Here is a 26424-nt window from a genome sequence, read left to right on the forward strand (position 1 = left end):
AATAATATTAAGAGAAGATAAAACTGGATTTAAAATAAAATAAAAAAGTGGGTAGGGTCAGAACTTTAGATTTGTTCGTACATTATTTATATATGCTGTTCTAAAAATCAGAGCTTTACATTTTTAATATAATGGAATTATTAGTCTTAAATCCACATGGAGAAAGTGTTGAATAATGACCATATAAATAAATGGGTCCTGGCAGTGGAAATGCCTACCACCATGTGTAGTACTTATTACTGCAAGTCATATTGTTAGCTTCAGTGAAATGGCTACTTGTATAAGTGGTATGGCTAGTAAGTATTGGTAGGATCAAACCCATTCTGTTCTAGTGTAGCTCAGGCAAGATTGTTTTCTGGTATTCATAATCAATGTAAATACTACAGTAACAATACTCTCTGTTAAAATGTAAATTTTCTGCTAATTTTAAACTTTCTGCTTTTTGATCCAATGTGTTTGTAATTTAGAGTATTTTTTTAGGTGGGTTTAGTGTTCTTCATTGAAATAAAATATTTAAAAAAAAATTGCCCTTGGACATAAAACTGGTCAACTTTAACTTCACACTGTGAGTGCGGTATATTTCATTATGTGATATAATGGAATTCATACCTGCAGAAAAGAGAAGAGAGAACTAAGCACCTCTGTGGTACTGTGGAAAGATGCCAGACCCATGACAACTTTTCACCAGTGTTTTGTAATGTAACACCAGAATTGCATCATTGCTGGAGTGTGTGGTGTGATTTATGTGTAAGTGAAGTAAGGCAGATTGTGTGAGGAGAAGGGAAACTTATTTCCCAACTGAAAATAACTTGGTGAAATATGTTGAAAGGTTTCTGAACAAACATCCACTTTCTAAGATGTATCTGTCAATTGAATAGTCAAAAAACATCTAAGCTTTCTTCATTAACTTTTCCAAGTCACTAATATTTAATACAAATTTATTGACTAAAAGCTTTCTTGTCTTTAACGGTAAATAGAATTGTTGATGTTACAAATTTCTTAAGTAATGAGGGTGATAAGTACAGTAGATAAGGGACTAGAGCAACAGTGAAGCTTTATATATTGAATTACAGTATGTATACACTGTTTTTATAAATTATATCAATGAGTTTTTAAATCTCTTCATCCTATTTGGCCCATCTTTCCTTATTTCCTTATGTTCCAGTACAGTACCTATGAGATCTTGAACTAACTGATATTTTTATTTAAACTGATCTGCATCTAAAATGTGCGTGTGTGTGTGCACATAAGCCTTTTTTATAAATGAGAAAATAAATTAAGGACATTGCATTTCCTCTGTTAAATAATAGAAGCCATACAATTATATCAGAAAGGTTGATAACACTGAATACAAGGTATTAAACTGTTGATTTTTCTTGACTTGGCCTGCCTGCCAATGCTGTAGCAGTAGCAGGTTTGTTTTTGGAAACAACGGTTAAATCCCTGCATTCTAGGTTGATAGAAGTGACCTGCTTAGTTTCTGGAGAGAAGGAAGTCAATGCACTTCTGCATTACTCTGAGCCATGAAAAATGTTATTTTACACGTTCAATCAGTGACAGCTATTTCCGTTCTGAATAAATCAGCAGCATAGCCGGCCTTTTGCTATGGAGGCAGCTATTGCCTTCCCCTACTAGGATTGGCCTAGAATTAAAAATTCTCTGTACTTTGATACTCCCCCACCCTACCCATCTTAAGAGTATGTCTGGAGAAGAATGTAATACTCTTCTCCACCAAACTCCCATATTTCTTGGTATGGAAGAAGTGTTCTAAACAGTTTTATGTTAGTCTTCCTTATGACATGCTTGAGAAGCTGGATTGGACTTCATTTGTCACAGGCCATTATGATAACAGAGAAATCATTCGCGGTATTTAGTTCAAATGTTCTTGTTGGCTTACTGGTGGTCCACACTCTTGAAGATTGGGAGCATATGTGATCACATAGTGCTGATAAGCCCAAGTCCAGCATACATACCCCTACCACAGTTTTCACTTCTCCTGGATCTGTATAAAAAATTGGTTATTGCTGTCACTCAAGAATTGTTTAAAATATTATTTATAATCCTGTATAGAAGCCTTCCTTGTAAATTTTCCATAGCATTTTTTTTCTCGTTACCATTAGGAAAATCCCATACTGCCTATTGGTAACAGTTTACTTCTTACATCCTGAAAGGAACAAAGGAAATGACCTGGTTTCCTTCCTCTCTGCCTCACTGGATGGTTTTTTTCATGGTAGAAGATGGTAGGGTGACATGCTTGTGTCGTCTGTGTTTGCACAAGTACAGGCTGTAACTGAAATTAGTATTTGTCTGGTCCTTGGACTCTAGCACAGAGAACTGTTTAAGATGGGATTCCTGTGAGATCGGAAATATGCATTAGTACAGAACATGCAGTTCAGAAAGCATACTTGCTGAGCGAAAGTACACTTATTTATGTAATATAGCTCAGTATGCCTATGCACAGAGAAAATTACTTTCAAAAGCCCATCTTACATTTGTAAAATGAAACCTTGTAAATGAAATTAAATTGTTTTAAATTTCTGTTGTGCTAGAAGGGTAAAAAATGTAAAAGCAGGAGTCAGTTTGACTGACTGCTTAATGTGTCTTATTAATTCGAGTGTACTTATCTTTATAATTTCCTTCATTGTGTGAAGCATTTTGTACTTGTTGCTTTACTTGTCTTCTGACACTTGAGGTGGGTCTTGGTATGCCTTCTGCCATAATATGATCTGTTTGCTTTGAATTAAAATTATTTTCACTAATTTTATTACCAAGTGTTGGTGAAAGTTCATACTGTAGTGTTTCTATACATGGCATGGTTTCCCACTTGATCAAACTTTTCGTCATATTTTATTGTGTGACTCAGCTGAATGCATGCAGATAATAGTAGTTTGTTAGTCATTACTATTACAGTCTGTCCCGTCTTTATAACTAATCTATTCTGACACAGTGCTTCAGTACTACTGTGATTTGGTGCTATAAAGAAACATGAAAGACTTTCTCCTAATCCATTCTTCTCTCTAGTTTTTGTTACTATTAACTTAATGTTCAAACAGTTTTAAACTGGCTTCTTTTTAGTTTTGCTTTGCAGTAATGGGGCAAAGGGACCAATAATATTTCTGAAAGCCTATTGATGTTCAGCTAATTGTCATTGGATTGAATTAATTTCTAGATGACCATACCATTCAGGCAATGTTATGATCCACAAGGTCAAAAGCTGAAATTACTTTAACCTTTGTAGAGTAATAATTTCCTAGAAATATGTCTGGAGTGATTTTTTTTTTAATATGATAAAATAGTATTTTAAATGACAATACCTCAGTGGCAATGTGGATAGAATGTTAGGGACCTTTAATATGTTAGTCATATGAAACAAATTACCCAAAAGCAAACAACTTTAAAGTTATTTTGTGGGCATATTAAGGGATTCTTTTAAATCACTTGGCTTTAATAAGTTTTGTAAAGTCATTGGTTTATAACTGAAATCCAAATTGTTCATGAAACATTCTTCATTGCAAAAGTATTCATCTTATGTTGCATAATATAAACCATGATAAACCATTGTTGAAGAATTACACATGTGATAAGGAATAGAACTTGTTTTATTATTCCTTCTTTCATATGCTAGTATAGCAAAATACTAGACAAAGTAACTAACTAGATACTAGTGTTACCAAGACTGTTAAGCAAACTCTTAAGATGTGATCAGCAGTTGCTCTTTCACAGCCTTGGATATTATGAACTTTTGATCAGAGTAGGGTGCAAGGCAAATGTTAGTCGTATAATAGGATCTAATGGAAAGTACAAACATATCAGTAATTTGAATAGCTAAGGTAGCTTTGCTTCAGAACTGCAGCACTTCTTTTGGGAAATTGTGCTTACCGTGTATTACAAGAATTGTCTTCAGTGTAAATGGGAACAAAAATTGTAAGCTATAGGAATATTCACTCAGAAGTATACAATGTACTGTTTATGAACTGCAGTGACTGACATGGGTATCTCCAGATTAAAACTTAAAAAGTAATTAAGGGAATTTTAGTGCGGGTGAAAGGGGCTTGCCTATTCAACAGCCCCAGAGATTGTTTTTAATGTACAGTTAGGTAGAGTATAGTAGACCTCAGAGTCAGTCGTTATCTGGAGCGATCATTTCAAAGTGTGAAGGGATAGAGGGTGTTCTGTCTTCATTCCTATTCAGCCCAGACTTCTCTGCTTAGACTTCTACTTAGCTAGCTTTTGAGACATGGGTGTTTGGCCCCTAAGAATGGAACTGAAACCACCAACTCAATTCACATACAGTATAACCTCAGTTACGAATACCTCGGTAGTAGAGGTTGTTCCTAACTTTGAACAAAACGTTATGGTTGTTCCTTCAAAAGTTTACAACTGAACATTGACTTAATACAGCTTTGAAACTTTACTGTGCAGAAGAAAAATGCTGCTTTTAACCATCTTAATTTAAATGAAACAAGTACAGAAACAGTATCCTTGCCTTGTCAAATCTTTTTAAAAAACTTTCCCTTTTTTTAGTAGTTTACATTTAACACAGCAGTGTACTGTATTTTCTTTATTTCTTGTCTCTGCTGCTGCCTGATTGTGTACTTCTGGTTCCAAATGAGGTGTGTTATTGACTGGTCAGTTCGTAACTCTGAGGTTCTACTGTAGTGTCATTCTTCCTGAGCCTTTCAGTCACTATAAAGTTAGGTTGGGTTTGAACTGACAACCAAGAGGTAATACGCTCACTGTCCTATTACCAATCCCCGGAGACATCCAGACTCCCTGTGTAGAGAGTTAAAATTTCAGAGGATTGGGGAAAGGCAGAAAAAGAAAAATGCCACCATGTTCTCTTCTTTAAGAAGATTATTATTTATTGTAAACCTTGTTCTGTGAGAAGCTAGTTTCTGTGAGCCAGATGTACACATGCAGTGGAGCTTAATAATTTTAGCTCATCTATTTTCCAACCTAGTAATTTTGGCTAGTACTAAAATGTCACTTGTAACAGTGGTGGTGTTCTAGTGCTCTTTCATTATGAATTATGTTGTTAGTTTCTAGGGAAAGGTGACAACAGACATTTCGGGGAGGAGGGATAGCTCAGTGATTTGAGCATTGGCCTGCTAAACCCAGGGTTGTGAGTTCAATCCTTGAGGCCACTTAGGGATCTGGGGCAAAAATCAGTACTTGGTCCTGCTAGTGAAGGCAGAGGGCTGGACTCAATGACCTTTCAAGGTCCCTTCCAGTTCTAGGAGATAGGATATCTCCATTAATTTAAAAATTTAAATTTAAAAATTTATTTCCAGATATAGAAACAAAACTTGGGCAAGCAGTGAGTTGCATCGGTAGGTTAAGTTGTGACTAGGGAATGAAATCTTTATCTATGCCATCTTTGCGGATCCATAATATTGGCTGGCTGGAAACCCAACTCCTTGTGTTTTGGGTCATAAAAACAAACTCCACTGCTACAAAATCATACTTAAACCAACTTGGGAATCACAATGTGGGGAATGCCTAGTTAGAGACACTCAGAAGAGTCACAGAAACAAGACTAATATTTCTTAACCAATGGCTGCGCCAGACAAAGGAACTGGATACATAAGGAGGTTGGCGGAGGAGGGAAGACGCTGAGTTGACCTTGCCTAAAGTTTAGTATGCAGCCAGCAGGGAATTTGAAACTTCTGGTCAAACTAAAAACTACACCGGTTGTGAATACATTTTCCTCTAAACTCCAAGTTGCAGTTACTGTTAACTTGGAGTTTACCGACTTTGTATCTGCAGAGCTAAATGACCAAGTTTTTATACTAGGATTTGGCTGAGCAGTTGCATTTAATACTTGTGCCACATCCTGCTGGCTAGAGTGGCTACTGCTAAGCAACAGGGAAGCATCTGTTTTCTGAGTGCACAGGTGTCTGCATAGGTCACTTCCCCCCTTTCTCAGCCAAGAGCTGTGTTGTCAACAAGTCAAGCTGTGAAGTATTCCTTCCCCTTCTCCATTTCCTTTCAGTGTTATGTAGCTGTTCTGAATAGAATGGACTGTTCGTCTATATAGCACAGCTAGTATTTTTCAAATGTGCAGATGTGTGAGGCTACCGAAATATATATCTCTTCCAGATAGCTAACTGGTGTTGAAATGCAGATATGCGTTAACATTGTGATGAATTTTCATTTCCAGTGGGTATTAGCCAAATGCCAGGCTTCTCTCACATTCAGTGTGGTGTTAGTGTTTAGAGATGACATTTACATCTAGAATACCATTTTCAGTCACTTCTGTCACCCTCAAAGTCTGTGGGTATTTTGGTTTTCTAGAGAAACTTCTCATCTGAGAGCACATAGGAGAAGTTTGGGAATTTTGTAATGGAAGGTTCACTAAAATCCATTTGGCTATATGTAAACTACTCCTGTGAGGTGGGGAAGGCATTTTTCAGCTGTGAGAAGAAAAAGGGGAGGAAATGATTCATGGCGGGGAAAGTATATGGGAGTGTCAAGGCATTATTAGCAAACTGTTGAACCAAAACAAACTAAAAATTACATCACTGGCACTGTACATCCTCGGATTCAGTAAGATGCATCTGTCCCCTACTTAAGGAAGCAAAAGTAATGTAAGGATACAGGGTTCTAATTAACTAGGTTTAAAAAATATAGTGTGTTCAAATCTTAATTTACAATTGCTTATTTATAACATTTAAAGTGAACAATTTTGTTTTGTGATTACTTTAACCCCGTTATTTGAATAGTTTCACTTAGTAAACTTATTGCAGCTACTAACTGACTAAATCTACAGAATCAAATGCAGAATAATTCATTACTAGACTGCTCCCTGTATGTTGAGGAAAACCATGTTAATTTCCCTTTGGCATATTATAATAAATATGTGATGGGTATCCATTCTTGGTCATGTGCTTAAACTTGTGATGAATCTAATCTATAGTACTGCTAACAGAGGTCTTGTTTTCTAGGTTCTGAAACTTGCAGTGACGGAACATGTCTCAGTCAGGTGAAAAAGTAAAGGTAAAGAGATGCTTGCGTAATGCAAATGTGGTATATAATTCTGTTGAACTTTTGAAAATACTCATGTTTTCACTGAAGTAGTTAAACATTCCAACTAAATTTATTAGCTCAAATATATATTTTCCTCCAGGGCAGATTGGCAGAAGCCCTGGGGTTTTTTTCGCCTTCCTCTGCAGTGTGGGGCACGGGTCATTTGCTGGAAGATTCTCTGCACCTTGAAGTCTTTAAACCATGATTTGAGGACTTCAATGGCTCAGACACAGGTCTGATACAGGAGTGGGTGGTTGAGATTCTGTGGCCTGCATTGTGCAGGAGGTCAGACTAGATGACCATAATGGTCCCTTCTGACCTTAAAGTCTATGATTCTGTATTTCTTAAATTTGACTTGTACTGAAAAATTAACTTGTATGTAACCCGAGTAATATAGTTTCAATAGGTTAGCCAGACTTCCTTTATCTGGTATTCTTGTATTTATGCAGAGGGACTGATGTCTGTACTTCATGCAAAATTCTTAATTGGGTATAAGTTACAATTTAAGATTTTCTCATCTGGGTGAGTTGTAAAAGGCTTGTCTGCAAGTAAAATAATTGCCCTTTGATGAGTGATTTTAGTTCAGGAGTATTCGCAGTGTATCATTTTATTAAAAATCTATCTTTCATGTTAAACTCCTGTGTCTGTCTTGAATAAAAATTTGTTGCTATCAATAAGCTCAGAGGGCCCAGAATTCAAGTGGCTGCAATTCTTGTTTAGGCCTATAATAGATATTGGGTCAGTTTATAACACGGTGAAGTGGACGGCCATTTTTATGGCCCAAATCTATCAGATACGTTTTCAGGTACATTTCTATCTCTTACTTTTGTTTCAAAGGTTTAGCACTGTGAACTTTGGAGCTTTATGTTCAACTATATTACTAACTTGTTCACTTATGTGACCGTAGTTGCATCTTGTGAGGTGATGATAAATTCATACTCTGAGCATTACTACTGAGTCTGCTTGTGTTTCTACACGTATTTACAGAAGTGTTTTTCCTCTGCGTGTGTACACAGGCATTCTTAGGTGCTGAAATTCACTATATTTAGCCTATATCAGGAGAACCTCTTTCTAATATCTTTTCAATTTGTAAATATCAGTGATTTTAAGATTGCTTGTGATTTAAATCTTTCATTAACTTTTTAACGTACCTCACTGAAAAAGTCAGCTTTAACTCTGTCATTGCCACACAGTGATTGCTCCTGCAAAAAAAAAAGGAGCAGGGTCCAATGTACTTGGACTGATTGCCTGCTGCGAAATTGAGCTTAAGGGCAGGTACCCGAGCCTTCTACAGGGTGAGACAGCTGCTGGTTGGTTTGGCAGATGCTTGTAGGCATTGTGGGGAATTAAGGGCCCTTCAGGGGCCTTCGAGTCAGAAGGGGGAGGGCCTATGGAGAAAACAAAAAACTCCAGGCAAGAGATGCTGGGAAATCAGGAAGACAGACCCTCAGGTAGGAAGGGCTGTGCCCAGTTTGGGACTGGGGTGAAAGAAATGCACTTTAAAGGGAGGACTGACCCTCAGGAAGAAGGGTCTGGGCCCAGCTGAAACTGGAGATCTATTTTGATTGACTTTGTTCGGGACCTAGTACACTGGATCCCAGAAAGGGAATGTTTTGAATATCTGGGCACTGTGGGTTTTTAAAGGGGCTTGAAGTGAAGGGGATACTGCAGTAGGCCTTAGCAGAGCCATGCTTGGCCAGCAGGGGGTGCATGAGGGGGGGAGGAGGGGGAACGCCACGCGCTGGGGGAAGAGGCGGGGCCGGGATTTGGGGAAGGTATCCAATAGGGTCAGGGAGGGGGCGGAGTTAGGGCGGGGATTTTAGGGATGGGGTTGGAATGGGGGCGGAGTTGGGGCAGGGAGGCGCGGGCACCCACCGGCGCCGGAGAAAGTTGGCGCCGCTGATTGTGGTCTTGTGTTAATGGCAACGTTTTCTTGCGGGCGTACGGTCAATGTTGTCCAAGAAGAGCCTTTAGCTCAAGTATGTTCCGCAATACCTATGGAATCTTTACTTCTCTCAAAGACTGCTTGGGGAAGGAAGGGTTGGGATGAGTTTTCCCAGGGCTGTCTTGCTATGCTGCCAGGTAACTGGTGGATTCTCTATCTTCGTGCAGTTTATTTGTATATTTTTACTTGTTTTAGTTCACTTGTATTCAATTTTGTTTTTCTTTTCAGTTTTCTGACTCAGCAGGCTATGTGGGATTTGCTAATCTGCCCAACCAGGTCCACAGGAAGTCTGTAAAGAAGGGCTTTGAATTCACTCTAATGGTGGTTGGTAGGTGGTTTTCTTTAATTGCTTGAGTGTTAAAATATTTTGTCTTGCACATTAGGGGCTTGTCTACAGCAACATCTTGTTTGCCACAAGCTGAGGTGTAAATCTACCTCACAGTAAAGCTTGCCACTCACTAAGTGGCCATGTGGACCCTGCCGACTCGTACTAACAGTTTCTTGGTGTGCTTTGATTTACTCTGTTTCAAAGCCAGGTAGATCAGAGCACACTAAGGAACTGCTAGAACCAGTCAGCAGGGTCCACACTGACACTTAACATGTGGCAAGATAGTGTGGGGGTAGATTTACACCCCAGCTTGCTGTGCACTAACTGTTCATTTAGACAAGCCCTAAGTATGCACCTGTTCTTAATTAGCTATTGTATTTGGTGTACTGAAGAACAAAGACAAACTAGTGTATTCTATCAAATTAAATCCTGCCTATTTTGTGAAGTTGTTTAGAGGGAGCATTCTCTAGTGGTTAGAGCATGGCTCAGAGCCAAGGGTTCAGGTTTCTATTCCTGCCTCTTCTAGTGTTTCTACCCCCAACTCATTGTCTGACGTTAGAGGTAGTGACTTAACCGCTCTTTGACCTGTTTCCGTGTCTGAAAATGCGTGCACAGTGCGTGCACAGTGGTGTCTCGCTGATGAAATGGGGATTCTATTCCTAGCTCTTCTACTGTTTCCGCGCTGACTCACTGTGTGACGTTAAGGGTAATGTCTCTGATTAAATTTCCCCATATGAAATTGGTGTTGTCTAACTAGGAGGAACTTTTAAGTGCAAAGTAATTGGCTTGTTGAGTTATATTGGTATTTTCACCTTTTAGTTAAGCAAAAACCCTACAATTGCTTTTATAAAACCCAAATTACTCTCCTTTTGTTAAGAAGCTTTTTGAGATACTTGCCTTAATATTACATATTATTGAGAAATTAGTAGGAGAAAGGAAATCACATCTTTATCACGAAGAACCATATGTAACGTCTTAAACAGCCTGTGTGCTGACAGCTGTAGCATTGACCAAAGATTATACAAGAAATTAGTTTCAGCAGTTGTCTCCTACTTGTGGTTGTTGATCACTGTAGAACTACTTATGTCCTGTAGTTCTTGATGACAAGTACAAGAGTTGCCCATCTAAAACTAGGTAGCAACATCAACAGTAGCGTAGACAGCTTATATTAGGGTTTTCTTTTTCTTAAATGTTAAATGTTTACTGGCATATAATATACGTGATCATTGCAGATCAGTTTAGCTTCCTGAAACAATTTATGTAGCAAAGATGAACTTGTAAACGCCACATGCTAGTTTTAGGGTGTTTCAGGTAAGTTAAAGTGATTGTAAACTTTTAGAATTATAAAACTTTCTAAGTGAAGATTAAAAGATTCTCTCTTGCTTTCTTTAGTTCAGGGATCAGCAACCTTTGGCACGCTGCCCCCCATTGGCCTGGAGCGGCGAACTGCGGCCAGTGGGAGCTGCGATTGGCCGAACCTGCGGACGCGGCAGGTAAACAAACTGGCCCGGCCCGCCAGGGTAAGCACCCTGGCAGACTGCGTGCCAAAGGTTGCTGATCCCTGCTTTAGTTTTTGCTATGTAGAATAAATGTAATCTGAATGCAAGGATGCTAAAGATGGTTGCCAGTTGTGCTTAACCTGGGCCTGGTCTACACTAAAAATTCAGTTGTCTTAGCTACATGGCTCAAGGATTGAAAAATCCCGTCTCCTCCCCTGAGTGGTGTAGTTAAGCCAACCTAATCCTCGGTGTAAATAGTGCTAGGATGATGGAAGAATTCTTACATCGACTAGCTACCACCTCTTTGGGAGGTGGATTACCTACGCTGACGGGCAAACCACTCCCATCAGCGTAATGTAGTGTCTACATTGATGTGCTACAGCGGTTTGAAAAATAAAGTTCTGATTTGCATCTCTAGCTTAAGAAAACCTTAAAACTTACAAAAACGTGAACTCAAATGTTATGGCTTCTGATTTCATAAGTAAAAAAGAAAATGTTTGAATACTTTGCAACTGTTTTAATTCAAGACTTGGAAGTACTGTGGTGTAAAGTGGGTATTTGTATATATGTGATCTTTGCAGTTGTGACCTTTTTGCTTGCACTGTTAAATCTAATAGATTACGTTTAGAATTTTCATGCGTTCATATATGTAAGCAAGCACCAAAGATTTGTTTTTTCTGTTTCCTTTAGCATTGCTTAGCCAAGCCTCTGATATTTTTATCTTAAAAGATAGGGTGGACCCTGGCTGAACAAATTATTTTTACTCCACTACATAGATTTGTGGGGTTACAGGGAGGCTGCTAAGGAAGATGAAGGTATTTAATTACTTGAAATGATTTTGTTTGCAGGAGAATCTGGTTTGGGAAAATCCACCTTAATTAACAGTTTATTCCTGACTGATCTTTATCCAGAACGTTACATTCCTGGAGCTGCAGGTAAATTTGACTGTTCTTATTTAAGTCCCTACATCATTCAGTCCAAGCGCACACCTCCAACCTTGTTTCCTTTCACATCCTCCCCACCATTATTCCTCCATTCTGACAATGACTTCAGCCATTCATTTTTCTTCCATACCATTGATGCATGGAACAGCACTCCCAATCACTGTTGGTTAAGCCCCTCTGTTCTCATAAGTTAAGGTTTGATGTCTTCCTCCTACAAACTCACTTCTGCTGTTACTCCAATGAGTATAAAAAATCCCCCCAAGCTCCATAAGATTTCTATATGCCTAAACTGACGTTGTGATCTTACTGTAATCCCCACTTCCTCCAGTTGATTGTTACTGTGCAGTGGTCATGTGTAAAAGCTAGATTATAAACTCTTTAGGACGAGGAACTCCCTGTCGGTAAAGAACCTAGCACACTTCTGAAAGTTAACAAAATAGTACATTAAAAAATGATCATCACAGCATCATTACATGTGACATACCACTGTTTCTCCACTCATTATATTCTGGGTATTTCAGTTAATCATAGATTGTGCTTACACTTGTATTAGTTTATTTGACATGTTTTTCTGAAGGATTCTGCATTACATAGTGGTGGAGGTGTAACTTATTTAAAGTGTGTTGTAACCAATCTGGTACATGGGCATCTGTGGGGTTGGACTAGAGAAATACTAATGTTTAAAACATTATTTTGTTACAGAGAAAATAGAGAGAACAGTCCAAATCGAAGCTTCTACAGTAGAGATTGAGGAGCGAGGGGTGAAACTCCGTTTAACAGTAGTTGATACACCAGGATATGGCGATGCCATTAACAGCCAGGACTGGTATGTCTGTTTTAGCCACCAGGACGAATCTTTAAATCTATCTCTGCTTATGATGTTATATGTATTTGTTAATCCTAGTGTTTTGTTCTGTCCTTTTTTATATGTACTTTGGTGATTCAGTGGATGGGAGTGGTCTTCGGAGAACATTGTGTACTGTTCCTGTATTTTGTGACATGCAAAGGGGGAAGCAACCACTTCGTTATTAATTTTTTTTAATAGCAATGTATTGTTATCTTGGGATCAAGTGTCGTCCTACCCCTGTCCATATTTATCTGGAAAGAAAACATTTATAAAAATAGTCCGTAAAGTTCTCATACTTTGTTCTTTTTCATAGTAATCGTCTTCCAAATAAAAACAACGAGGAGTCCTTGTGGTACCTTAGAGACTAACAAATTTATTTGGGCATAAGCTTTCGTGGGCTAGAACCCACTTCATGCATCTGATGACGTGGGTTCTAGCTCACGAAAGCTTATGCCCAAATAAATTTGTTAGTCTCTAAGGTGCCACAAGGACTCCTCATTGTTTTTTCTTCCAAATAGTTTCTCTGATGTTTGACAAATACAGAATCTGAAGTGTGGGAATGGAGGGACAGGAGAAAGGTGACAAATGTGGTGGGGTTGTAGAGGGAGGGTCAAGGGCTCCTTGCATTGAAAGCAGCAGTACAGAAGTAAGGGTGGCAATACCATACCATGCCATCCTTACTTCTGCGCTGTGGCTGGTGGCAGTTCTGCCTTCAGAGCTGGACTCCCAGCCAGCGGCCACCGCTCTCTAGCTGCCCAGATCTGAAGGCAGCACAGAAGTAAGGGTGGCAATACTACAACCCCCTAAAATACCCTTGTGACCCCCCCTGCAACTCCTTTTTGGTCAGGACCCCCAATTTGAGAAATGCTGGTCTCCTCCATGAAATCTGAATAGTATAAGGTAAAAGCACACACAAGACCAGAGTTCACGGTGGGAGACCAGATTTCATGGTCTGTGACGCTTTTTTCATGGCCGTGAATTTGGTAGGGCCCAATTACACATTTTGATTAAAAATAGGATGGAGCTATCCTTCCTTTCTTAAAGAAGGAAAACTACCCCTGTGGTAGCTGGGTTTTAAATGAAAATGGAATATACTGGCACTGGTGAGCGGCATGCCAACTGGGAAGTCTAGATTATTTATACATCCTATACAATTGGAGGCTAAGAACCCCTGGTAAAATTCATTTCTCTTGGCTATTCATTTTCATTGTAATGAAGCCGCATTGAACAGAAAAAAAAAAATTTAATAAGCAGATGACATATTTGCATATTATGCCACTGGAAATAAATAGTCATAAAATCAAGCTTTTGTGAAGGAGATAAACAGCTGATATAACTACAATTAACAAACACCACATTTCAAAATCTTGTGGTGGTGTACATGTGACAAAATTTGAGATAATGGTGAATAATATAGTTGGCAAACTGGTGTATTTTTTTCTGTCTGTGGAATGCTTTGCAAGAAGACTACTCTGAAATGGGAGTGATTAGCTTCTTTTACCATGTCTCTTACATGTGCTTGAAATACACTGGATGAAAGGTCAAAAGTGTGGTGGCAATTGTATCTTCAGCTTCCTTGTCTTTAGTCTATGTTGTTAAACTAATCAAAACAGAGACTTCTGAATAACTGTTTTTCTGGACTTCAGTGCACTCTTGCTCATTGTCAGTAATGTTGACTTAAGCTTCCTTTCACTGGAATTAAGAGCTGTTAAGCCAGTGTATTGTGTTACAATAAGAACTTCCTGTTGATTGGTTTCAGTGGTAGCCGTGTTAGTCTGTATCTCCTCTTTCCCCCCTGTTGATTGTGTTCTAATGCCCTTTGTTTATTCTATTAAGATGTTTCTTAGAGACCTACAAGTTCAGATTCTCCCACCCCCCCTTGTTTAGTCCAAATGATGCTTATAAACTTGATTTATAACCATGTGTAGCACCTTCTACTGAAGTCCTTTTAACCATCTATATGTATACCAGGGTAGGCAAACTATGGCACCTGTGCCGAAAGCGGCATGCAAGCTGATTTTCAGTGGCACTCACATTGCCTTGGTCCTGGCCACCGGTCCGGGGGCTCTGCATTTTAATTTAATTTTAAATGAAGCTTCTTAAACATTTTAAAAACCTTATTTACTTTACATACAACAATAGTTTAGTTATATATTATAGACTTATAGAAAGAGGCCTTCTAAAAACTTTAAAATGTATTACTGACACGCAAAACCTTAAATTAGAGTGAATAAATGAAGACTTGGCACACCACTTCTGAAAGGTTGCCGACCCCTGATGTATACTATTCATGCTTATGACCTCTACTGTCACTTTATAAACTATTGTAGGCAAAGTTGGTAGCACCAACTATACTTAAGGTTGCCTGACACTTCCTATTGTAAGTCCCTGTTTTCAGTTGCTTATAACTTTGCCAAATTGTAAACTTTCAGGCTGAGATTTTTCATTCCAGGTGTATGACTTAGGTTGAAGGCTTTGGAAAGTTTCAGTAAAAAGGGTTCAGCCTTTTCCAAGAGCCAGATTAGGAAAAAATACATTGTTTTGCCCATGCTAAAAAAACCAACCAAACAAAAAAAGCTGTAATAATTATTTTTGTTGCGAAGCCATAGTGTCCTTCATGCTTTCGAGCAGGGACTTGAAATTTAGCAAGGGGAGTTGCCTTTTGCTGTTTCTGTGGGAAAAATTGCCCAAATTAGAAGACGTTATAAGCCTTTGAAAAGTCGCAGTCTGGGAAGGGAGATGGGTGTTGTAAGCTAGAGTGGGGGAGAAGACTGGGTCTTGGACTGGGAGCCAGATATGAAGTGTGTTGGGGAAGAGAAGGGAAATGATGTTGGGTTGAGGAGCTGGAGGAGACGAGATGAGACTGGGACTGGATTGGCACAGGTTGGAGAGGACCGCACAGAGGTGGTCAGGCTTGGGGGTTATAGAGCATAAGGGTTTGCAACTACTAGAGATCACTTCCCTCCAGAACCTGGGATGGAACCCAAGCTTTCTGATGCTGCTGTCGTCAAATGTCTGTGAAGTCCCCTGGCAAAGCATGTATCTCACCCTCATCTAGTTACTGGTCTACATAGAGGATGCCACTCTACTACTGCTGCCAGTTACTCCATTAGCTCAAGTGTCAGAGGTCTGTGCTGTGCATCTAAAAACTCCAACTCTGGTGCTGACCCATGTGATCATATGATGGAGTGTATTTTCTTTAGTTTGCTATTTTAGAAACCTTGGGCGGTACGTACAAAAAACTCTGTTGGAAGAACATTAAGATTGGAAAGTCAAGGTCTCAAAAGTTAGGAAGTGCCAGGATTAACACCTGTGGAACCTTAATCTAACTCCATTGTACAGATTCATTATGATCATCTTTGATCACATTCTGGTGTAATTTATATGAACTTTAATGATATATGCACACACAAATGAGGATAAAACAAACTATTGAACAGCTGCGCATTAAGTGAGCATAATCCATCCTGTGCTCTCAATGCAGCAGGCCCCTTGGGAAAAAGCGGTGATGATGCATGTGCTCTAGGGGAGTGAATGACGGTTGTAGACACTCTTAATTCTGGCACTTTCTAACTTTTGAGTGGTTCACTTTGAAACCTGAGCACTCTTTTAACATTGTTTTTTGTGAGTAATTTATACATATAGCCTTAATCTGAAGTGCGACGGAGGATTCTTTAGGGCAGTTTCAGAATCCTGACAAGACAAATGTGCTCTAGTTCCCAAAATAACTAAACACAGCCTTTGCAGCTTATTGCACTGCATGCAGTCTCCCTCAGTCCTGGCTTGGACTAGGCAGTCATCAACGGGACTGCTGACAACAAGACAGCGACCAAACTCACTTGTTTAATACAGGTATTCTGTATATTTTTTTTGTTTCATCTTTGTCCCAGTGTGACAGGTCACTTTTCAATAGAGCTTACTGGTTTGCTGATAGTTATCAGTTCTGTTGTTCCTGGCTTTTGTGAAGCTGAATTTGTGTTTTTTGGCAGCTCAGGTTTATTTTCCATTTTTCCCGAATGAACTCTTTAATGTAATGCTTTCGTTGTTTGCCGTTACAGTACATAGTACAGGATATGCTGTCTTCTAAGTAATGATATCATAGTGGTGCAAAGCCAGGTGTTTCCCGGAAATCAGAGGGTACCATACACTAATGCCACGTTTATAGGGAAAATTACAGCAGTTAGGACTATAAAACTGCACGTAAACCAATTACATTGCCAGAGAAACTTGTAACCAGGGGTGTTTTCCCATTGTTTGTACTTGGTTTCTGTTCTAATATTCATGTCTCTTCAATCTCATTATCTTTCACCAGCTAAAGGGAGTTTTGTTTAAAAGATCAACAGCAACATAAAATGTATTGTCCTCTTTCAACATGTCTGGGTACTACAAATGTTAGATCTTAAAAATGAGTTTTAGCAAGAAAATACTGAAGTTTCACGAAAGTAATTTTTTAAGACCTTCTTCTGCTCTGTACTTTCTTTCCCTACAGCAAAATATATAACCAGTGAAGTACAAATGAGAGAGACACTAGAAATATGCATGTTAATTCTATTACTAATATCATTGACCTAAAGAAGGTATCAGTTTACAGATGGGTTCTCCGTGGATTGTGCCAGAAAGGAGACATCTACATCTTCCATGTATTTCCAGGTTACAGTAGTTTCACTTTTGAAGGCTTACCACAGTATATTGGAGGAGTCTCTTCTGCTTGCATTTGAATACAAACCTTAAACGCCTATTGTAACCTAGGTTTTACAGTAACATAAATAAGACATGCAAGAAATGCCAGGTAAACAGATGTGTATGAGAGTTAACTGGTAAATCAAAAAGCTTAAAACTTGCTGCCAATTCTATTTGTGTGTATAAAAACATGACTGAGCCGGGGGAAAGAGAATGCTTTCAATGAGAAGTCTGTTTTGGCCCTGGTTACTTCCAGTCCCTCATATCATGATTTAGGTTGTTATAATGATATTTTCAGACTTAAGGTTAGATGTCTCTCTCCAACAGTTCAGTAAACTTTTTCTGTGGTTTTTAATTATATCTAGGGATGTAAATACCGTTTAAAAATTTAACCATTTAAACAATTGGCCCGGGGTTAACGGTTAAGGAGGGTTAACGGGTAAGACTGTTGCTTACTGGTTAACCTTTTACATCCCTAATTATATCGTTTATGCTTGTTTGTTATATTTAAGACATGTAGACCGAGATAATCTCTTCTGCTTCTGTGAGCAAAAGGGAATAAAAATGTTGTGGTGATATTTGAGGAGAGCCCCATCTTGACAGTATCATTCTGTCCCTCTTTCTCCTAAGTCAGAGCTGAAGCTCTATATGGGGGTAAGGCAGACAGTGAAAGGGGATATGCCCTGGGGATATTCTTGTGGATGACCTGAATGAAGTTAGTGCTGCAGAATCCCTCGTACCAACACTTGCACAGCTATAACAGATTTGCCAGTGGTAGCAAAATGTCCTATCAAGAGGTGGAATGGGCTAAGAGGCCAGTGTTCAAGGGCTCACCATAGATTCTTGTGCCTTCAGTCTGATCAGATGCTCAGGATCCTTAGGGCTGAAAGCAAGAAAACCTCTCTGTTACAGTCTACATTTGCAACAGGCAATGATTGTCTAACCCCTACTCTTTTGCCCTCCCCCAACTTGCATGTCCAATGGTAAATTTGACATGTACCCATGACACACAGTATCTGCTTAATCTTATGTTGGTATCCTCTGGGCTCCCTTGCCTCTCTCCATTCTCTTCATTGTTTGTTGTTGTCACACCAAACTTATTTAAATTGTGAACACTTCGGAGCAAGGAACATGTCTTTTTTTAGATTTTTTTTTTTGTTAGGCATCTAGTACACATTGGGGTGCTCAAAAACAACAAATCTGCTCAGTAGTACATGCTTTTTAAAAGAAAAGCCATAATTTTATTTTTCACCTTTAATAGCCACTCTTTGTGAGATCAGTTAATATATCAGACGTAAGTTAACATTCCATTACTTCCTTCCAATGCATATTTTAAATTGTCTTGAGATAAGTAAGAATTTGCCAACATAAGAGGTTTCTGTATGGTGGCAAAAATAGCTTAATAAATCACATGATTTTTGAGCACAAGTCTTTCAAATATATTTAGACTGAATTGAAGCAGACTAAAATACCAGCATTTTTATAGGTAACTATAGAAACCTGATTCTAAGGTCAGGGTTGTCAAACTGCTAATCAAGAGGATATCCTGGCTATGCCATTTGTCAGCGGGTTTAAAACAAACAAACAAAAAAACCCACCCTATGTTCCTGTCTTTGTCTTGTCTCACCATTGAGTTTATCTCTGAGCTTGCAGTTAACCTTTTCACCCAATAGAAGTGAATTTAAAGTTGCTCCAGAAATAAGTAGTTATGGGGCAGGCTGTTGTGTATCACACACTGAACAGTTTTTTTTTAATTCATCGTCAAAAAAGTGCTCCACAAGAGACAGTATTAGGAAACTGAATTCTTCTATTCAGAAGTGTTAATCACATTCCTTCTTTGCTCCTCCCTTTGCCATCACAAATAATTAAAAACCATAAACATACAGCCTGTATAAGATGCCTCTGTTTCTTCCTACCACAGCTTCAAAACAATCATCCATTATATTGACAATCAGTTTGAAAGATACCTTCATGATGAGAGTGGTCTGAACAGGCGCCACATTATAGACAACAGAGTCCACTGCTGTTTTTACTTCATATCACCCTTTGGGCATGGGTAAGAAAATAAATACTTATATTTTAGGGTGTTTTGTCCTTAGGGAGTTTGGTAACTTCCCTGTCTTAGAGACTAACCTTCATATTAATGGAGTTACTTCCCAAGTTGTCAGTTAGCCAACTCAATTAAAACAGGCTTTGGGTTTAATGACCTCCTTCTGCTTTGTCTCTATTCCGGTAGGAATTTAATATGGAGGAATAAATATTCTCAGAAACATAAAAGCTGGTAATATTCATATTATGGAGACGGAAACTTTAATTACAATTCAACCCTTACATGAGCAGCTCAATAGAGAAGTGCTCCAAGTCATGTAAATTTACAGGACAGATTGTTTACATAGATACCTTGAATTAAGGGCTACTTATGTATTCTTAGTACAAGTGCAATAATCCTGATACTTGCCACTTAATATGTATGCTTAATAGTCCCCTATGTTTAATTTGTTTTTGTTGTATTTTTTTCCTACTTGTAGGCTGAAGCCTTTAGATGTAGAGTTCATGAAAGCTCTTCATGGAAAAGTCAACATTGTCCCTGTGATTGCCAAGGCTGACACTCTGACACTGAAGGAGAGAGAGAGGCTGAAGAGAAGGGTAAATATAACACCCAAGTATCAGAAGGGTAGCCGTGTTAGTCTGAATCTGTAAAAAACAACAGAGGGTCCTGTGGCACCTTTAAGACTAACAGAAGTATTGGAGCATAAGCTTTCGTGGGTGAATGCCCACTTCATCAGACGCAAGTAATGGAAATTTCCAGAGGCAGGTATAAATCAGTATGGAGATAACGAGGTTAATTCAATCAGGGAGGGTGAGGTGCTCTGTTAACAGTTTAGGTGTGAACACCAAGGGGGAGAATCTGCTTCTGTAGTTGGATAGCCATTCACAGTCTTTGTTTAATCCTGATCTGATGGTGTCAAATTTGCAAATGAACTGGAGCTCAGCAGTTTCTCTTTGGAATCTGGTCCTGAAATTTTTTTGCTGTAAGATGGCTACCTTAACATCTGCTATTGTGTGGCCAGGGAGGTTGAAGTGGTCTCCTACAGATAACACTGAACAGCGCACTGATACAGATACGCTCCCACCAACAACATAGGAAGAAGAACTCCACATGGACTCCTCCTGAGGGTCGAAATGACAGTCTGGACCTATACATAGAATGCTTCCGCCGACGTGCACAGGCAGAAATTGTGGAAAAACAACATCGCTTGCCTCATAACCTAAGTCGTGCAGAACGCAATGCCATCCACAGCCTCAGAAACCACCCTGACATTATCACCAAAGAGGCTGATACAGGAGGTGCTGTTGTCATCATGAACAGGTCTGACTACCAGAAGGAGGCTGCCAGACAACTCTCTAATACCAAATTCTACAGGCCACTTTCCTCAGATCCCACTGAGGAATACTAAGAAACTGCACCATCTACTCATTCACCCACGAAAGCTTATGCTCCAATACTTCTGTTAGTCTTAAAGGTGCCACAGGACCCTCTGTTGCTTATGACACCCAAGTGTCAGAAAAATGTGGTCTAGCACGGGGCTTGAGCCAGATAAAAATAAACCCAGGTTGAACACCATTAGCTGAATCACAGAACATTTCAGACATAGGACCTGACTGTCATCTAGTGTAAATCAGCATAACTCCACTGAAGTTATTGGCATTACACTAAGTGACCCCAGATGAGCATCTGGCCCACAGTGTAGAAATGATCAAGGGGAAGTGTGTGTCCCCCAAAAGGTTATTGCAGCACTTCCCTGTGATTTTTAAGTGTGTTATCAAGATGTGTTCTCTAACCTCATTGCTATTAAAAGAAGCATGTCTCCCTGCATCAGTTTTTAATAGGACAGTTATTTGTTTGCATAAATATCAGGATGTACTTAGGGCTGTACTGGAGAAGGAAGTTTTCCAGACAGTGCTGATAATGTAAATCTTTCAACACTGAAAGATTTACTTACCTTATTTAATTATTGTTTGCCAAGCCTTTCCAAGAGTTGATTTTCCTGCTGATATGCTGCTAGAGTGGGTTTTACAGTGGTATTATGTATTTTTATGGTTTTGGTAGTCTTTATTCTTATTTATTGCATTTTAAATTTTACCACATCTGACAAAATTTACACAATGAATGAGAAAATGTAATCTTTGCTAATTTATTTTTGTTCACGGATTCTATAAAACTTTGTGGAGTCAAGGAGGGGTATGGGTAGGTGCCGAGGTTGGTATATGACAACATTCAGCAGAGAAAAATTGAATTCTGATTGTGAGTTTGAACTGCAATATTACTATTCCACAGAATATTTCAGTTAAAATCTTACTTTTGGGTCAACTTGATGCTCTCTAGTTTCAGTCTTTTAACCTCTTAGAACCAATACAAATCTAGCTGGCAATAAGTTGCCCTTGGGAGAAATAAGGGTTATGGGAATGAATTGACATTAAACCTCTGACAAGTTCTGTATATGGGGCACAAATATATAGTGGATAATAAATTCTCATAATGGATTTGAATCTTGCAAATTAAAATTGATACTCCTCAATTTTTAAAAGCAGTTCTTCAATCATTCCTTCGAACATACTCCATAGTACGCATCATCAAAGATCTACAACCTATCCTGAAGGATGATCCATCACTGTCACAGATCTTGAGAGACAGGCCAGTCCTTGCTTACAGACAGCCCCCAAACCTGAAACAAATACTCACCAGCAACCACCCATCATACAACAAAAACACTAACCCAGGAACCTATCCTTGCAACAAAGCCGATTGCCAATTCTGTCCACATATCTATTCAGGGGACATCATCATAGGACCTAATCACATCAGCCACACTATCAGAGGCTCGTTCACCTGCACATCTACCAATGTGATATATGCCATCATGTGCCAGCAATGCCCCTCTGCCATGTACATTGGCCAAACCGGACAGTCTCTATGTAAAATAAATGGACACAAATCAGATGTCAAGAATTATAACATTCAGAAACCAGTTGGAGAACACTTCAGTCTCCCTGGTCACTCGATTACAGACCTAAAAGTCGCAATATTACAATAAAAAAACTTCAAAAACAGACTCCAACGAGAGACTGCTGAATTGGAATTAATTTGCAAACTGGACACCATTATATTAGGCTTGAATAAAAACTGGGAGTGGATGGGTCATTACACAAAGTAAAACTATTTCCCCGTGTTTATTTTTCCCCCCTCTGCTCCTCACACCTTCTTGTCAACTGCTCTAAGGTGCCACAAGTAGTCCTTGTTCTTTTTGCTGATACAGACTAACACGGCTGCTACTCTGAAACCTTAAATTATACTGTAATTGATAAGCACTTACAGTATGCAAAACCTTTTTTTGTAAGAGTATAGTATATGTTATTCAGTGCTCATACATTAACAATAGATGCTTTGAGGCGATAGTTTGAGTAGAAAGCTCCTAAAAACATACAAAAAGATTCAGGAGAATTTTTGCTCCTTGTGTAGTTGGGAACACTGGCATTTTGAGCACCTACATGAATGTTTTCCAGCACTGCTTCAGAATGGATTCTGGATCTTTATTCCGAGGTTATTTGGTTTATCTGTTTTCTCTGTAAGATGGACTAAGGGTTTGTCTTGACTAGGAAAAGTGGTTAAGTTTAGGTCAGGCTTAACTAGCACATGTTGGCTAAATCCAACCTCTATTCCTTGTCACTACAAACCCCAAAACATTGATGGGGAGAGAGACAGTCAGACAAAGTGCCCTATCCGAGCACTGTACTCTCCATAAATCTAGGTAGCCAGATTTGCTTTTAATTAAAGTAAAAAGGAAACTTTTAAACCTTGTGAGGAGAAGTCTTGGGTAAGCCTTTGGACTTTTAAATACTGTAGTTTTGTAGGAAAAAACAACCAACCCTCTAAGACATGTCTGGTTGTACGATTTCCACCAGTGTTAACCCTGCTTGTGTGCACTAGTGGTGGCTGGTGAGTGAGAGGAGTTTATCATCTGTTTAGCATGTTCTTTTGGGAGCTACCTTTTTATATAAACTAGATTTGATCTTTCAGCATGTTTACTCTGGACCATTAGATGACCTCTGTGGAATCCAATTTTCAGGCATTGTCACCTGAGTTAAAGTTTCCAGTTCTGCATTTGGCAGCAGGCTGAATGCTTAAGGAGTTAAAATTTGGGTGTGTTATGTTCAAGTATTCCTTGAAATTACAAAGTAGATTCAACGCTAAAATGATTATTCTGCTCCCATTTATATTTCAACTGAAATTTAAATTGACATAAAAGCAGAGGTTCTGCATGCATGCTCCTTTCTCCAAAAGCAACAACTCTACTCTTTTTAAACATAGCTGGATGTAAGCCAACCAGGTTTCAGTAGTTGCTAGGACTGTTGTTCAGTCATTGCTGTCAGTATCCTGGATTGAACATCCTCTTTTTATAGCACTCCTTTTCCCTACTGTTTGGTGACCTTCCTTTGGTGTCGAGCATCACATAGCATGCATGTGATGTGGCATTCATTATGAGGTAATGGCAGAGAGGGTATAACCAGCAGCAATTGCAGTGAAATACAGACAGCAAGCAAACCTATTTCCTGATCTCCCTTAAATTGGATTGCATGGCTTTCAGCATAACCCCTAAGTGACATTAGATTGAGGTATAGCGGTAAATATACATTTTATTGCAATACTGGCAAATAGAGGCAAGACCTAGCATAGCTCCCTATAATGAATGGCTGTAATTTAATGAACCCTCACTTGATCATATTCCTTTCACATCAATCCAAATTTAATTCAACTGTCCCACTTTGTAGCATAACATAGTTTTAATACACACATCTTATAAAACACCCTTGATTTATATTGAAAGGCAATGTTATTACAGCAATGTGTTGTCTCACCATAAAAACATAAGTGGCACCTAAACTGTTGCCAGTTATGGTGTGGTTAAGAAGAAGACAAACAACTTTTAATTGTTTTTGGTCTACTGGCAGAGGTCAGTACAAATGGTTTAACTAAGTAAAATGTGTCATGTGGTTCCAAAGCTTTGAAAGTCTAGCTACTGTATATTGTTCTAACTAAAAGTATCTCAGTTACAAAATCTCTTTATCAGGAATAAGAATCAAAATTTGCCTTTGCTGGAACGGCTTTGATATTGTTTTAGATGTCTCTGCCATTTGGCGATTAATCTAAGGTAGTGTTTTTGTTTTGATTCTTTGAACTAAGCAAAAAGATCAATTGTGGTGCTTGTGAAGGAAACCCAGCTTGGAGTAATTCCTGTTTTGTCTTGCTGGAATTCAAAGTTGTGTGTATGTGTGGTTTTTTTTTTTTTTTTTTTTAAGAAACTCTTGAGTGGGAAGAACTGCAAGGCAGTTTCACAAGTTGTGTCATGCAAAGCCACTAAGGAAACCTGCTCAAAAGAATGACTTCATGAGAGGGGAACTAGTATTTTGACTTTTTTAATTTCCTATGGGAATGTTAATCTGTAGGAACACAGAACCCCCTGAGGCCAATAAAACTGAGATTTTAAGATGCAAAATGCTGTTTCATTGTTGAAACCATAAAATACAGTTTGTTTTTATTGCAATTCTTTTTCCTCCCAGGAAAGCACTAGGTTTACAGCTGTAATATATTCTAGCACCCCTTGTTGTTGGCTTTCCCTCTATTGTTTCAGCTGCATTTTTATCTCTAAAATCTCAGTCAGGCTAAATGTGCTTTCTTTTTCCATGCATCTACGTGGAAGCAACAAACTGCAATTCTGCTTCACCTATACCAGCTGTGCATGTCTCATATTAGGTGACACTGTAAACTCCAATAAATTGCATTCTCCAAAACAGTACTAGCCTCTAGATTTATATGGCTCCAAGCTAGTATCCCTTGCTGTTATATATTTTGTCTTCAGTTGAAATGGGGCTAATGTTTCCCCTATCAAAATGTTTTTCTTCTTAACTAGTTGCTCCGTTGTTGTGGTCTTGAGATAGTTTTGATTCTTAAAATGAAATTTACTTAAGATCTCCCTTTCTAATAAAAATAAATAAAATAATTGAAAGCTGTACTTCAGTTTTTCTAAACTAACATTACTTCCAAATTTGAAACCCAAGACCTAACCCTTTAGATATTCAGATTCTGTTATTAAAATGTGGCATATAGCTTATTTGGCATATTTTTTTCTTCTAAAAGTTTAGAAGGTTGCCTGTATGGGGACCTCCATGTAGGTACTGCAGAGGTGCTGTGGCTTCAGGTTCATTATATTTTACATTGAAAACGATCCTAGGAATAGTGGTGGTACATACACAAGGGTTACTCTTGTACATGTTCCCCCAGTCCCCTCCCTGGATTAACAGACGGCTTAAAAGATATTTAAACTTGGGTTATACAAGCTGTAGCATGAGAGAGCGTTTCCTATAACAGATTTACTGGGTACCATTATAACAGAAACTCATAGGAACAAATGATATTGATGCAGGCTCCACAGCAAGATCTCTTGTGGACTCAGTAGCTGCATCTGTACTAGCTATTTTAGTACTTGTTTCAACACTGGTGCAGTTACATTAGTGCTTATTAAAGTGTAAGCACTTATGTGGACAGGACTTCAGTGTCTTTACCACTGTGTTGTGAAAACTTGCTTTCTTGACATTGTGGAGGCCTTAGCTTGGTCTACATTAGGGCTTTAACCATTGCAGTTGCACTGCTATTTTAAACAGACACTAACTTGCTAGTGTAGATGCAGCCACTGGAATACCAGTTGGGTAGGTTCTACAGTTCCAGTTCCTGGGTTATCTAGAGCAGTGGTCTCCAAAGTGGGGTGCACAAGATGATCAATTGGGGGGCACGGCAGAAGGAGTGCTGCCGGAGAAAAAAAGGGCGGCCGGAGGAGGGGAGGGAGCAAGTGAGTGGGGAAGCTGCCCCCCCGCGCTCCCGCAGGCAGGGCCACCCGGAACACAGGGGCTTTAGGGGCTGCAGGGCCCTGGGCCAGGGGGCCCCGGAGCCCTGGCCTGCAGCTCTAAAGCCCCTTTCGGAATGCGGCCCTGATTTCTCCAGCCCATGAAGGAGCAGGGGCAGCCGCACAGCCAGCGGCCGGAAAGAAGCGGCGCTTTCCCCTTCAAAGCCAGCTGGAGAGAAGCGGCACTTTGAAGGG

At 39.1% G+C, this 26424-nt stretch overlaps 1 protein-coding gene across 5 annotated transcripts in view; it reads left to right on the top strand.

Annotated features, from left to right (window-relative positions):
- Window positions 1–26424, top strand: part of LOC101939207 (septin-2) — a 109930-nt gene that overhangs the window by 48075 nt on the left and 35431 nt on the right. For 3 of the 5 annotated variants that reach the window (XM_065567979.1, XM_005281109.5, XM_065567980.1), the window contains exons 2-7: window positions 6945–6996; window positions 9200–9299; window positions 11647–11733; window positions 12445–12568; window positions 19191–19325; window positions 19798–19915. In XM_065567979.1, the coding sequence (XP_065424051.1) occupies window positions 6970–6996; window positions 9200–9299; window positions 11647–11733; window positions 12445–12568; window positions 19191–19325; window positions 19798–19915 (591 nt within the window). In that variant the 5' untranslated portion in view covers window positions 6945–6969. Of the gene's footprint in view, window positions 1–6062; window positions 6160–6531; window positions 6588–6944; window positions 6997–9199; window positions 9300–11646; window positions 11734–12444; window positions 12569–19190; window positions 19326–19797; window positions 19916–26424 lie in introns of those variants that run through there. The other 2 variants (XM_065567981.1, XM_065567978.1) reach the window with 2 other exon arrangements.

This window comes from Chrysemys picta, chromosome 15 (assembly GCF_011386835.1).
Source record: "Chrysemys picta bellii isolate R12L10 chromosome 15, ASM1138683v2, whole genome shotgun sequence".
Taxonomy (NCBI): domain Eukaryota; kingdom Metazoa; phylum Chordata; order Testudines; family Emydidae; genus Chrysemys; species Chrysemys picta.